General features: G+C 41.7%; 1 protein-coding gene across 1 annotated transcript in view; it reads left to right on the top strand.

Moving 5' to 3' along the window:
- Nucleotides 1-15,603, top strand: part of LOC124776276 (CD82 antigen) — a 282,444-nt gene that overhangs the window by 170,058 nt on the left and 96,783 nt on the right. Inside the window, exon 2 of the mRNA XM_047251180.1 lies at nt 333-458. Within this exon, the coding sequence (XP_047107136.1) occupies nt 348-458 (111 nt within the window). The 5' untranslated portion in view covers nt 333-347. The remainder of the gene's footprint in view (nt 1-332; nt 459-15,603) is intronic.

The following is a 15,603-nucleotide window of genomic DNA, read 5'->3' on the forward strand; positions in this document are numbered from 1 at the left end:
ACGTACTTTGCAGAACGAAACCTCTTTCATTGACATTATGGGCTCTTAATCAAATGCCTAAGTCACATAGACAGCAAAAGGGGAAAAAACAACGCTGCTGAACAGATGACTGAAAAGTATGAAAGTGCCCCTCTGCGCCAAAGATTTCTTTATACTTGTCGTTCATGCCATCTTCGGAGATCTCCAGAAACTATACATTATAGCGACCTGAAACTTTCCCCTTAGTCTGTAACGGGCCCTTTAACATTTTCTCCACCAGAAATTGATTGTAGATTTTTTGTGACTTATGTTGTTACCATGTCCACGTCTAATTGTGTGTGTTTTGCCTGCAGGGTGGTGGACGGCGCATGCGCAACTATCATCGGTTGGCGAGACCCCCTGCACGCGGCAAGATGTCCAGCGGCTGTGGAACAGCGTTCGCGAAGTACTGCCTCTGCCTCTTCAACTTCGTCTTCTTCGTAAGTACTGCTGTTCATTATTTATGCACCCGACTTCCGCCCACGTTACGCAAGAGTGTAGACTGAATGTTGCCACTTAAGCTCATCGACTAAAACATTTGACTATATATACGAGGGTTTACTGAAAAGTAATGCCTCCACCTTCGTAACCCTTCAACAGTTGACAGCATTGGTATGCGGCAGGTACTGGCTTGGTCCATAGTCTCTTCTCTACAGCTCCAGTTAGCGGGCAGCCTTAGCATTGAACGGTTGTGTTGTTACACTGTAAAGTATGGAACCCTGCGCAGACTGTCGGTCAATGCGATTTAAGCAATGTGCAGTCATTGAATTCTTGACAGCAGAAGGTGTCACCCCAAAGGAGATTCATCAGAGAACGAAAGCAGTTTACGGTGATTGTGTTGATGTGAGTACTGTGCATCGTTGGGCGAGTAAGTTTAAACATCTTCAGGCGGAAACATCCGACCTGCTTGACAGAGTTGGACGTCCCATGACAGCAACCGGCGAGTTACACAAGCAAATGTTGACAGATTGATTCAGGACGATCGTCGTGTCACTCAGAAAGAAATTGCAAGAACGTGTGGGTCACATTATTGCTTTGCTTGGCTATCGGAAGATCTGCGCACGATGGGTACCCCGGATGCTGACTGCTGAATCTTGCCCATACATCCAGAAGCAGGAAGGTCATAGAACTGTGATAACTATAGCACAATCAGCGTTCCAGCTCATGCACTCAAGGTGCTTACAGTAGTATTGTCAGAAGAATGAAAAAGAGTAAAGATCTGTTTGACTATCGCTTTGTTTTTCGAAACGTTAAAGCGCCAGGGGCGCTTTATATTGTAGACGAGACTTCAGAAACATACACACGTTCTTTCGGTGTTCTCTCAGATTTTCATATCGTGAATAAAACGCAAGTCTAGATACTATTTCTTTGTCGTTTCGGTTACTGCTATTACAAGATTTTCAATTAAAATTAAGGAAACATGAGAATGAGAATTGTTTGTCTATCGGGCTACATGAGATGAAAAATCTAAATTTTCAAAAAAAAGTTCACTCAACCAAACTTGCAAAACGAAGTTTAGTGTCAGCGAAACATGCCTAAGCAGGACGTCAGCTCAAAATTTGAGCCGAGATGAGACAGCTGGCACTAGTGCAACGACGTCTCTTTTGTTTTCCTTTTTCTTTCCGGTCTTAAAACAACATACTTCAAAATTACAGATATTCTAAATTGTATTACAAGATGAAAAGCGTAGTGATACCCCTCAAAAAAATTAATTTCTCAGATGACAGCAGTCAAGTTCATGAGTAGTTCTCCAAAATGGCACCTAGTCTCCATTAAATCTGCTTTGCGTTAGGATCGTGTGGTTGCAGTTGCCTTAGGCTCGACGCGCGTGAAACGGTTTTCAGTCGGCCGATCACAATGTTTTATGAAAGTGTTCTATAGTAGTTCTTGCATGAAAGGTCGAAAAAAATCGATCCATAGTAAAGAGTAGCAGCACACTATTTTCGATCGATCGTCGGTAGAGGGGTGAAGCACGCAACTTTCGTGTCCGGCCGCGGATGTGTCGGTCATTTACGTTTTGTAGAAACTGCGCACTGATTATCTTTGTCGATAAGCTCTACTTGAAATTTCAAACATGTTGTACATAAGGTCTCATTTCGTATATGTATACATCGTACTTGCATTAAGGTAAAGAAAAGCCTTTCAGGTCTCGAAGTACATCACAAACGACATTCTGATGGGTGATATCAGATTAAATACTACCAACATCGTATCAAAGCCAGGGACTGACATTGTGATGTGCTGTAGTTCCGAAAATTTTCAGATACGTCGAGTCTCCCTTCGACAAAATAATTGATCTTTCACTTGCCTTAGTACTATCCCTTGATATGCTCTCAATTTCATAAGAGAGCAAAAGCTTGCTAACACTTCAAATTCTTTGTTTTTGTAAACTGTCCAGTGTTCATTTAATACAACTCTCCATTCCTGTCACGGACAGCCGATCCTCATCTCAGCATAACTACTCATCGCACAACATCGATTATCTGTCTTACGTACACATATCTAGGCCTCCCCCGGTGATTCTTTGTAACTGTGCCATCCCTTTGATTACTATTTACAGGAGGGGGGCAGGAGGAGATTAATGTTTAACGTCCCGTCGACAAAGAGATCATTAGAGATGGAGCACAAGCTCGGATTAGGGAAGAATGGGGAGGGGATATCGCCATGCCTTTAAAAGGATTCATCCCGGCATTTTCCTGATGTGATTTAGGGAAATCAGGCTGGCCGGATGCGGGTTTGAACCGTCGTCTTTTCGAATGTTGTCTAGTATGCTAACCACAGCTCCATCTCGGTCGCATCTGTTTTCAGCAACAGCTCGTTTCGTAATACGTCCAACCATTCTGTCTTGTCGTTTCATTGCATTTTTCATTAGACATTTTTTTATCGCTGGTTTGTTTCAGGACGTCTTCGTCCTTAGCTCGATCACTTCATCTGATCCTCAAGCCTTCTGTAGCACATTACGAGGATGAGTATGTCAGACTTCTATCTCCGCCACCGTCCATGTTTCGCACACTACGCACCCATAAATAGGCCATTCGCGTAATAAATTATGGTCTGGTTACCGAAGTTGCGCACACATTATCCTCCATAGGCCGAATAAAGCCGATCTATCGAAAAATCGCTAGTGCGCGCCCTGCTTGAGGCTGCGGCGGATGGTTCTAACTCGCTCTTATTGGGCCAGTAGTTCATCCAGCATCCTCCGTACTGTGTACTGATTGCAGAAAGGCTGTTACTGCGGTAACAATTTTTATGAGTGGATTAATGTGCTGACATCAAACCTTATCTTCTGTACGTCAGGAGGTAGGAAAGATGTGCAGATATTGTTCCATTTGAGGACTGGCAAGGCAAACCCACGCTTTTCGCCGGTGATTTAAATAGCTATTTGAATTTCCTTAGGTCGGAATCATAAATACACGGAATGAAATGTTGCCCATAATTTGTGCAGGAATGACACTGCACGTACAGGAATCAAAGGGCATGAAACTGAAGCAGTATTTACGGAGTGAGATAGGGATGTAGCCTGCAATCGATTTTGTTCGCCTGTACATTCAACAAGTTGCGAAGAAAATAAAGGTGGTATTCGGAAAGGGAATCAAAAGATCGCCAGAGACGTAAAAGACCAAGATCAATTGAACAGAATAATAGTACAAAAGTGTCCAATTTCAGACTGCAGATTGATTTTCATTATTTTCAAATTACTGCTGCCCATCTTCAGAACTGCTAGAAAAAAAATTATTTCAGAATTACGTTCACAAAATTCCAGAATTTTAAGATTCTTTAAAACCCAAAACACCATTTTCTACAATTATACGGTAAGCTTTAAATACGTAACTGTGTCTTTCTTGCCATAATTAAAAATACTAGCCTGCTAACACTTCATATATCATTTTCAAGAAAACTGATTAGCGCAACGTTTGTAACGCTAAAAAGAGCCCACTCTCTACAGGAAATGAATTGACACAACAAATTTCCTAACGCATCAGCATTGATGAACATTCGAGGTATGAATTAAAAAACGCCTTCAGTCAGAACTTTTCGTGTTTTATTCATTACAGGATGCATTTCGGAACCTGTTAGTAGTGATTTCCCTAAATCACTCCAGGCAAATGCCGGGACGGTTCCTCTGAAAGGGCACGGCCGACTTCCTTCCCTAATCAGATGAGACCGATGACCACGCTGTCTGGTCTCCTTCCCCAAACCAACCAACCAACCTGTTAGTAAACAATGTTTACGAATGTGCATCTTGAATGAAGTGATATGTTTGGAAACGATGGAGGAAAAAAATGTATGTTGTTGCTAAAACGTTAAAAAAGCATTTCTTGGTTTATTTGGAATATGCATTTAATCTCGTTAAAAAGAAAAATGAAGTATGCATTAAGACGAATTACACTACAGGGTCCGAAATGCATCGTATAATGAATAAAACACGAAAAGTCGTCACTGAAGTTTTTCAATTCATACCTCTAGTGTGTTAAGTACAGTCACGTCTGAAGCTGCAAAATATGGATAAAATTAAAGTGACGAACATAATTCAAAATAATTTAAAATAATTGAAAGATCAATTGTATAAAGGTATTAATATATTAAAAAAGTCTTAAGAGTTTTAAAATTCGTCTTGTATTCTCACTATATTGTGATCGTAGGGAGATCTTCCCCTGCACAAGGCCGCACTCGGCCCCACGCTGTTATTTCCTCTCGTGTGTCTGTTTCGCCCCCCCCCCCCCCCCCCCCCAGCTGGTACTCTGCATAAAAAAATCACTTCGCGCGTTAGGCAGTTTTTCTGCATTTTTCATTTGATGGGCATCAGTTTCCAGTTCCTTCAGCTTATTCAGGTAAAAACATTCTTTGTAAAATGTAAACCTTTCACATCCGGAAATGTTACAGTTAATAAAATGTTCCGAACTACTATGCTGCGGTCGAATGGATTTCACCTTAAAACCCGACTAGCTGACGTCCTAAGTCGTCATGGATATACGAAGATTAAATATGACGAAGATTAAAACCCGACCTTCGGCTCCATCTGCGGAGGGCATTTTGAAGGGGGATCGTAGCTTTGTTGAATGTCCGCTTTGTTGAATGGCTCGTTGCTGACTACAGTAAAATTCCTCTTCCGCACAGTGGCGTGACGTCACATGTTTTGAATACGCGAGCGCAACTGGCCGTTGTCGACTGCTGTCGTCAGCTGTTATCATCCCATGGTGGAAGATTGGTAGACATCTCCAGCACCAGAATCCAGATGTCATTGTTTCATGCCCTCCTCCTTCCTATTGAAATTCCTGGGGTGTTTTGCAATCTCTATGGCCTCTCTGTAAGCTTCCATGGTATGCGCTTGTAGCTGCCAGTAATTGAGTCCTATCAAAATGAATGTGATGGTCTCCTGGCTGTAAGGCATGTTCCACAGCAGCTGATCTGTCAGTCTGTCCATCATAAGAACGTTGGCCGATAGGGAAAAGAAAATAGTCAACCAGAACAGCTTGTCGCGGAATTAAAACATCTTACCAAAGCATTGCTCAGGAATGGTTATACGCTCACTGAGGTGAAAAGAGCGTTAATACCACCGCGTAGGAATTATAGCGATGCTCAGGCGTCAGTGAAATCGAAAGTTTTCCTGCGATTCATTAAGGACATCGCTGACAGCACAGGAAAAGTGCTGAAAAAGGTGGAACTTCGCGATAATCTGCACACGTACACGGAAGATAAAAGATCACCTAACATCAGCCAAGGATGCTCGCCAATAGCTAAAAAAAAGCTGGAATTTATAGGATTCCGTGTAGTTGTGGGAGGTGTACGTGAGTACTACAAAATGCACCGTCAAAAAACGAGTCCTCAAATCAGCTGTTGCGGACCATGCCTTACAGCCAGGAGACCAGTACATTCATTTTAATAGAACACAGGTACTGGCAGCCACTAGCGGATAGAAGGTTATACAGAGAGGCCATAATTATAGAGTGCAAAATAGCCCTGGAATTTCAACGGGGAGGAGGAGGGCGTGAAACTGATTGACATTTGATTCCGGTGTTGATTTCTACCAGCCTTCCACCACGGGATAACAACAGAGGACGACGGCAGTCGACAACAGCCAGTTGCGCTCGCGTATTCAAAACATGTGCTGTCACGCCACTGCGCGGAAGCGGAATTTTGCTGCAGTCAGTAGCGAGCCAGGGTGTGAATCGGGCATTAAACAAAGCTACGATCCCCCTTGAAAACGTCCTCCGTAGATGGGGACGAAATTTCGGGTTTTTAGGTGCAAATCCATTCGACTACGGCATAATAGCCCGGAACACTTTATTAATGGTCAAAAACTTTTTATTTTCAGAGTTCTCTGTAGCACGTATATTTGTTCACAAATCGTAATATCCTCATGTTTGCTATTTTTTACACGAGCTTCAAACTCTGTCTGATTGTTGTGTGTACAATGGTACCGGTAACTGTTCTCAAAACTTCGCCCATTCTTCCCTATATAACACTTACAAAGTCCGCACATTTAATCTTGTATACCTCGGAGTTAGTGTTACTTTTGCTTTGTCGCAGCTAGTTTTTGCCTTAACCTATGCGCCATTTGCCCTGTTTTGGAATGCCGCGGTAACTTTTTTTCGGGAACAATTTAGCAATTACCTTAGACACATGCTGTTGTGTTTGAAAGTGACAAACTACTTCTTTTATTTTCTTACTTTCATTACACACAGCGTTAAAAATTGTGATTTTTAGTAAACATACGCCTAGAATCTTGGGTCCTTTTTCATTAGCTGTGGCTACTTCTTTAATAATGCCTAATTCTCTCTAATGCCCCTTCTTCGAGGGACGCTCTAAGCACCCTGTTGCACATAGCATAAAGGAATGCTTTTATCTTGTGTTGGGTGGCGTGAGGTTTCCCCTACAATACTAGACGAACATGTATCCTTTCTATAGGCGCTGGAAGCATTCTTTCCTCCTTCCCTTTTTACGGTACAATCCAGGAAGTTAACTGTTCCATTGTACGCCATTTATAATGGGAATCGCATTCTTAGATCCTACTTGTTTAATATTCTCACCATTTCCACTACAGTTTCTTTCCTCCGTTTGAACAGTGCCTTAGTCATATGTAATAATCTGTAAGAGACATTGATAATAAACCATCTTCCCTCCGATTTCTGGAAAAGAGGTGAAGAATAACAATTTCAGCCAAAACCCGTGATATGCAATATCCAACGTCTAACGCTTCATCTTGCATAAAGACCTTGACATCGAAGATAGGACAGTTAAAAGCCCATGAGAACGCTAGTGCAAAGATTTCATCCACGTTCATGGACATGTTTTTTTTATCGGGTGATTCTAAATAACTCTTACCGTGTCAGGAATTCGTACGTCAGTGTTGACCCCCCTGATCACTTACGAACTACGGTGCAGGTTCACAATGTCTAGCGAGGACACATCGGCGTCTTATGGAATTGCTAGCCCCTTCATTTCTTTCGCGAAGCACACATTATTTTGGACATTGTAAGCTTGTTGGAACGCGTACGCGGACTTCAACCAACATTACAAGGCTTTATTCGAGGGCTCATTAACTGCGTCGTTGCTATTGCAAATACCATGAACTACTTTGTTCTCTTTGCGTAACTTCGTGTTCTCGGTTCTGCTATTCTTGGATATATCCTAATTAAACTAGATTTGCATTATGAGCGAAAAAAAATTTGCCCTGCTTCAAATTTAGCCATTAATTCTACCTGGAACTTCGTCCGATATTTTTTGATTGCTTTAATTCCATTCTCCTGATAAAACTGCATTGTCTTACGTAATTATACTTTCTCATAGATAACAACAGAGAATGGAAATGGCAAATCGCGTATGGAATAAGGCATACAGCAGCCATGACAGAGTAAAAGAAATACAATAACTTCGGTGTATACAAGATTAAATGTGCGGACTGTGACAAGTGTTGTACAGGGCAGAATGGGCGAAATTTTGAGAACAATTGGAGGGAACATTGTAGGCAAAACAATCGGGCAGCGTTTGGAGCTCATGTAAAAGATAGCAAACATGAATTTATCGCGATACGTGAATAAATGGAGGTGCTGCACAAAACTGGGCAGTTTTTGTCGGATATGCTGGAGGAACTGGAAATCTAGGCCCACCAAAGACAAAAGCGAGAAAATTTGCTTAGTGAGCAGAGTAATTTCATGCATTGCTCCAGCTGCGGCGGCGACGCAGATACGGGAGAGGAAATACCAGCCTGGCGCTATTTGCGGTCTGGCGCAAGGGAATGTCGTCCCACGATTATAATATCGTAAGAAGAGAAGGCACAAATTAAATAAATGTCTAACAAGGGGAGGCCGCCAATTGTGAAGTTCAGATTCGATTCATGCTGCGCATAATAAAAGTTCATGGCCAGAGGTGTAATGTGGCAAAGCACCAAGATGCACTTCTCAGCCGTTGTCGAGAAAATCGACAGTTAAAAGAAACCGTTGCGGTGAAATACTCTCTACGATCAGTAATTTTCTACAGCGTGGTGGTGCAGCGGTAAGCGCTCGGGTTCGTAATCCGAAGGTCGCCGGATCGAATCTCGCTCCATGCAACTTTTTTTAGTATTTGCTTTTTGTAATGTATATATATATATATATATATATATATATATATATATATATATATATACAATTCCCGGCAATCAGTTGCAACAATTATGCATATAATAAGTTGTTGAAAGTCGTTTGTCGTGGAAAAACTGGCGACTTCGAAAATCATTATGTTTGCCGCAAACAAAGTTGTATTTCACAAATGCTATTAATTTTCTTCATAATGTTAACCACGTATAGTTAACGGAAGACGTAGAAACGAATATGTATAGCGTAAGTCAAACGTTCGAATTAGAATAGAGACCTCACGAACACAAATTTGCTGTGGCAGGTATGAAATATAAACTCCGTTACTCGCTCGTTACACTTGAAGGACAGATGTTGAATGGGCCGAAACGAGCCGCCCCATAACAGCGTAGTTGCCTGCTAACTTCGAAAGAAGGTAGATGCCGTCCCTAGCGCAACTTATAACATCGCCGAAAATCAGTGCGGACGGGACAGCTTTGGTACACCCTGTTAAACAAACGGAAAAATGGAGGCGGTACAATTGGAGAGCGATCCGCCTTCACCAACATGCATAAGCAATTTATTAATAGTTTATATATATATTGCAAAAAACTAATAATATAAAAATATTGCATGGCGCGAGGTTCGATCCGGCGACCTTCGGATTACGAACCCCAGCGCTTACCGCTGCGCTATGACGCTGTAGAAAATCATTAATCGTAGAGAGTATTTCACCGCAACCGTTTCTTTCAACTGTCGGTTTTCTCGACAACGGCTGAGAAGTGCATCTTGGTGCATTGCCACATTACACCTCTGGCCATGATCTTTTATTATGCGTAGTATGAATCGAATCTGAATTTCACAATTGGCGGCCTCCCCTTGTAAGACTATTTCTTAAAAATGGTTGTAATGTTCTTAGTTTAATTTTTCAATTCATTATTTTAAATTATATTCATCATCTACATTTATATGTTAGACTTAGGAAATTTTTGTGCAAATTTCCTGCGGACAGAGTGCGCTTCTCAGCATTACAAACGGTTCACCAATAAGATTTCCTGAAAACTGTAATATATTAAGTCTTAGCAGGCTAGTGTATGTTTAGTTATGACTATGGCCCGGATTTTTACGTTTTTAGGAAATGGATTTTAATTCTTGCCTTCCTTGGAGAAGCCATTTCTAGGTTCAAATAAACTATTTGTCGTTTTGGGGGTCTTTCAGTGAAAAATATAATGAACAGTAATATTCATGTAGGAAATTTTTATAATTATTTTGACACACAGTCTGGTTCCTTTTGGTGAATAAACAGTATAAACTTATGTCGCACCCATAACATGCCTAAACAACTGAGATATTTACTCCAGCTAAAATTATTTTTCTTATTTTATAATATTTAATGAAGTCTATATTGCAATATTTTTTCATGTGATGAGCACAATCCGTGGCCTTACTCTACATAACTAACACGAAATTTTTCATTACATTTTGATATTGCAGTACAAAATTAACATTTCTTGGTTTCCTAAAGTGACTGTTGTCTCTCAGTACATATTTGTAGGCTGAGAAAGATCTCTCTACAGCACAAGAGGTAAATGGTGTATGTTTAATCGACGCAATTACACGTGGCCCAAACTACAATCCACTCCCGAACTTCTCTCCATGAATAATGGACACTTGGTTCATATCCGCGATTCCTCAGAAGAATGTTCCTTAAATTAGTGAAGCATGCTGAATCCACTGAACCAGATATTTCCTTCAGATACATCTGTACTTAGGAGATGGCCTCTTCGCCTTTCGGTGGTGTAGATTCGGACTGAGGGCGTTGAATACAACTGGTGGATAGGAAAACGAATTCTTAAATATGCCAAGGATGAAATATTCTTGATATTCTTAAGGGCCGTCTTGGCTTTTTCAATAAAAGGTGATTCACTTTATTGAATGTGTCTATTACCTATGTGACTTTTTGATAGTGTTAGACATAATATAAAGCTCCAAGAACCAGGTGCACAAACATGTAAGTATGGTTCAAGTGGAAAGGGAATGGTTGGAGATCTTTCGTTAAAGAAGTGCACGCGGATAGCTTTGAGAAATCTTTCTTATCACAGTAAATGATTCTGGTAATGAGAAATTATTCCGGACTTCGTCTGCTATACGGTGTAGGCTATCGACAAACAGATGCAATGGACTGTTCTGGGATTGAATTCTTTAGTGTTATTCCCACTTTCAACATAACAGGCATCACAGTCTGTCACCATCAGCGAAAACTTTTCATCCCTATCTTCTCCTGGCCATGGGACGTGTAGGGCATTCATAACAGTGCTTCCTACACAGGAGTAGGGGATGTTTTCCTGGTGTTGTAAAATCAGTTTTCTCTGCCATCATTAGCTATAAATCTGACACAACTTAAGTGTTCTCTTCGACTGAGAGCCAAATATGGTGGTTACCAATATCTTAGTATCAGCAATAGCGTTATCGTACGGCCGTTTAAAATAATTTTGGCACAAAGTCTACTAATCTGGTACCCTGCAGCTGCTATACTCTCCAGGAGGCATATAAAAGTAGGTTTCTTCAGCGCGTTCCTTGGCACATTAACCGATACTGAAGCTCACTCAGGTCTACATTAAAGTTTTCCATTGGACTTCTTGTCGTAGAAGAAATTAATGACTGAAGCTGCTGTTAGTTTTTCTTCCTAGTGACGCTCGTAATGTAGCTGTTGAAGGAAATGACTACTTATCATGGTTTACCTAACATTAAAACGAACGAACACTAAGATGACAGTAACCAAAAAAATAAGACCGTGATAATGTAAAAAAGGCAACTTCAGGTGAATCGCATATGCATGTCAGTAAACTTTACTTAAATTTCGGTTTGAAAATCTGACTGAAGCCGACTTTTAAATAAAATTAATGATAAAAATAACCTTTGTTCACTTGCTTTTGACAGTCTTGGCAAAAAATTACTTGACCGTCACTTGTGAAATTGGAGTCTTCCCCAATCCACTTTCGAAAAAGACAGATTTTTGAGGTTTCCTGTGGAGGCTTGAGAGAATAAAACTCGAGCACACTTCTCGGTGCGAGTCAACACACCACGCAACTTTACTTCAAAACTAGAGTCAAGGGCCACATTTATACTTTCGATACACTTCTCTAATGTCGGCTGATATTTCAATAAAGGCTGGTTCGGTTTGGTCCAACGCAACGGCATGTGTATACATTACCAAAGGGACAATGCGGCGACGCTCTGCTATACAGTGTCGATTTCAGTGCAGTATAATATATTTCTGATACCTTCCGAACTAAAGAAAAAGTACACTCAGGTGTCGCCAATGCAACAGCGTACTGAAACATAGTTGCAAAGACAAGCGACATTGTGCCAAACACACTCTTGATTTCAGTGCAATGTATAAATTTACGAGTATCATGTCTTTAATTAAAATGTCCACATTCAAATTATTGACTTTTCGCAGTAGTAAATCAGAAAATGTATTTGAAAACCGTGTCCTCCTTAGCCCCCTACTTTCACTGTGAAGGTTCTATTTAGGTTAGACATTGAAGAGCCAAAGAAACTGGTACACCTGCCTAATATCGTGTAGGGTCTCCGCGAGCACGCAGAAGTGGCGCAACACGACGTGGCATGGACTCGAATTATGTCTGAAATAGTGCTGGAGGGAACTGACACCATGAATCCTGCGGTCCATAAATCCGTAAGAGTACGGAGGGGTGGAGATCTCTTCTGACCAGCACGTTGCAAGGCATCCCATACATGCTCAATAATGTTCGTCTGGGGAGATTGGTGGCCAGCGGAAGTGTTTAACCTCAAAGAGTGTCCCTGGAGCCATTCTGTAGCAATTTTGGACGTGTGGGGTGTCGCATTATCCTGCTGAAATTGCCCAAATCCTTCGGAATGCACAACGGACATGAATGGAAGCAGGTGATCAAACAAGATGCTTACGTACTGTCCCCTGTCAGGGTAGCATCTAGACGTATCAGGAGTCCCATATCACTCCAACTGCACACGCCTTACACCATTACATCTCCAGCAGTTTGGATATCCCCTGCTAACATGCAGGGTCCATGGATTCATGAGGTGTCTCCATATTCTATGTCCATCCGCTCGATAAAATATGAAACGAGACTCGTCCGACCAGGCATAATGTTTCCAGTCGTCAACAGTCCAATGTCGGTGTTGGCGGGCCCAGGCTAGGCGTAAAGATTCGTGTCGTGGAGTCATCAAGGGTACACGAATGCGCCTACAGCTCCGAAATCCCATACCAACGATGTTTCGTTAAACAGTTCGCACGCTGAAATATACCAATGGCCATCAAAACAGCAATACCAGGTAGTATAGCAAACAACGAAATTTATACTGTGCGTGGTACAGCGCAGTAGAACGAATACATGATTAAATTGTAATTGATTTTGATCGTTCACAGGGTGCGAAATTTGGTACAGAGACATACTGACTATGGCATCCAATCCTACTGAGCATGGATGGTAGATACTGGTTCGTCATTCAGTTCTGCTTCAAATCTATGGCAGTGTCTGGTGAGTGGAGGCGTTCCATATTCTCGGTAACTCACGACCAGATGTATCCAAAATATCATACGCTGAAATATACAGCAGTGTGTGGAAGAGTTGCAACCTCCGTCACACTGAACGATTGTCTTCAGTCGTCGTTGGTCCCGTTGTTGCAGGATCTCTTTTCGGCCGCATCGATGTCGGAGATTTAATGTTTTACCGGATTCCTGATGTTCACGGTACACTCGTGAAATGGTCATACGGGAAAATCCGTACTTCATCGCTACTTCTGAGATTGTGTCCCATCGATCGCCCGTGCGCCGATTCTGGGTCCCATCGCTCGTGCCCCCCCCCCCCCCCCCCCCCCCCGCCCCGCCGACTGTAGCACCACGTTCAAACTCACTCATCTTTATAATCTGCCAGTGTAGCAGCAGTAACCGATCTAATAACTGCACCAGACACTTTTGTCTCCCATAAGCGTTGCCGACAGAAGTGCCATGTTCTGCCTGTTTACATCTCTCTCTATTTGAAAACGCATACCTATAAAAAGTTTCTTTGGTGCTTCAGTGTGTAAGGTAAAAACTTCAGATTTCGGTCCCTCGTTGTGAACTTTGTTTCGTATCGACAGGTTACTCTGTAACTGTAATGTTTCGCATTGTGATTGTTGTTGTTGTTGTTGTTAATTGTCTTCAGTCCTGAGACTGGTTTGATGCAGCTCTCCATGCTACTCTATACTGTGCAAGCTTCTTCATCTCCCAGTACTTACTGCAACCTACATCCTTCTGAATCTGCTTAGTGTATTCATCTCTTGGTCTCCCTCTACGATTTTTACCCTCCACGCTGCTCTCCAATGCTAAATGCATTGTGATTAATTTATTAAAATTCTGGAGCTATGTGAAAGTAAGTCATGAATCAATTGTTACTTCTATCAGGTATGAGTATGGGCAGCTGGCCCGAAACTGGTTATTTGAAATTAAAGAAAAGCGATTTGCAGACTGAAATTTAATAATTTTGTACAAATAATGATCGCAGATACTCCTAATGATCAACATGCTAGCTTATCAGCGAAAGTGAAATAAAAGTAACGCAGTGCAAGCAAATTACATCAGGTGATGTTGAGCGAATTAAATTAGGAAATACTGTAGAATGATAGCAAACCCCCCTGCTTTTCATTTATTATAATGTTGTTCTGCCAAGAACAGACGGAAGATTCAGTTAACTGTTAACATAATAAGACACTGAAGGTAGTAAATTTCAGCAATTTCGGCAGCAAAGTAACTGATGATGGCGAAGCAGAAAGTGAATAACATACAGATTGGCATTAGGAAGAAGAGTCTTTCTGAAAAATATTTAAACACTTAATATAAATTTGTATTCTGACGTTTTGTGTTAGGTGTTTGCTGCATTTTAGCCTTTTACGGTAGTTAAACTGGGACGATGACAGTTCAAACAGTGGAAGCATTTGAAATGCAGTGTTATAAGAGTATGCTGAAGACAGATAACTAGGTCGATGCAGTACCTCATTAGTTATTTGAACTGGGAAGACATTTTTTCACAACGTAAATACGAGAAGGAAAGAGTTAGGCAAAATTGATGACACATTTTGACACACCGAACACAATTTGGTAAGTGGGGAGTGTAGGGGACAAAAATTGTAATTGGAGACAATGGCTTGACTACAATAATCACTTTCGAATGAATTTATGTTGCAATTTTTGCGCGGAGATGAAAAGAACTGTACAGCATAGAACGAATAAAACTAGTCTTGAATGACGACGATACTGATCCGTAGACAAAATGTTTGTGCGCTTGAGCTGGGGACTCCCCTGCTCGCCTTTGGCAGATGGATTGGCCCAGGCAGGTCATCGACACACAGAGCTTAGTCAGAGCTACGTTGGCTACGGGCCACGGTGGCCGCAAAACATTCACGCTCCGTTACGCGTGGCTGGTGCGCCCGCACTGCTCCCAGCGGCGGGTTGGCGAGTTATTCCCGACTGGCGCCAGTGCAGATCTGCCGGCGATAGTAGGCACGCCGGTCACTGTTAAAGGCGCGGTAGTTTTTGCTTCATCTGAGCCGTACTGCCTCAACTAATGAAGGAAGCCGGTGTTTCCTCCCGTCAGTGAAAGATTTACCTTTTTCTACTGAGTGATACCGTTAAATTATGCTTGTGACCGGAATAAATGTCAGAGTCGATATATGGCTTAAACTCCGGGGGCTGCAGTTTTTTTTCCCCCTCTCCGAAAACGTGCGCGGTCTTGCTCGTAATGAACAATGTACCTAAGTCCAGTCGGAGAAAAGTAGGGTGATGGTGGTGTAAAACTCAAATTAGTTTCATATAAGCTGCAAGGGTATAAGAAACAAAGCAATTTCTTACAAAATAAAACCGAAAACTATGAAAACGGTTTGTCAATCGTTAAACTGCTACTACCACTTTATAACAGATGCCTACTGCCTAAGATGTTTTTAAATGACAAGGCTAAGTTCGTATGAAATTTATACCTATTATTTTGTTAGG

This window comes from Schistocerca piceifrons, chromosome 2, assembly GCF_021461385.2.
Source record: "Schistocerca piceifrons isolate TAMUIC-IGC-003096 chromosome 2, iqSchPice1.1, whole genome shotgun sequence".
In the NCBI taxonomy this organism is placed as follows: Eukaryota; Metazoa; Arthropoda; class Insecta; order Orthoptera; family Acrididae; genus Schistocerca; species Schistocerca piceifrons.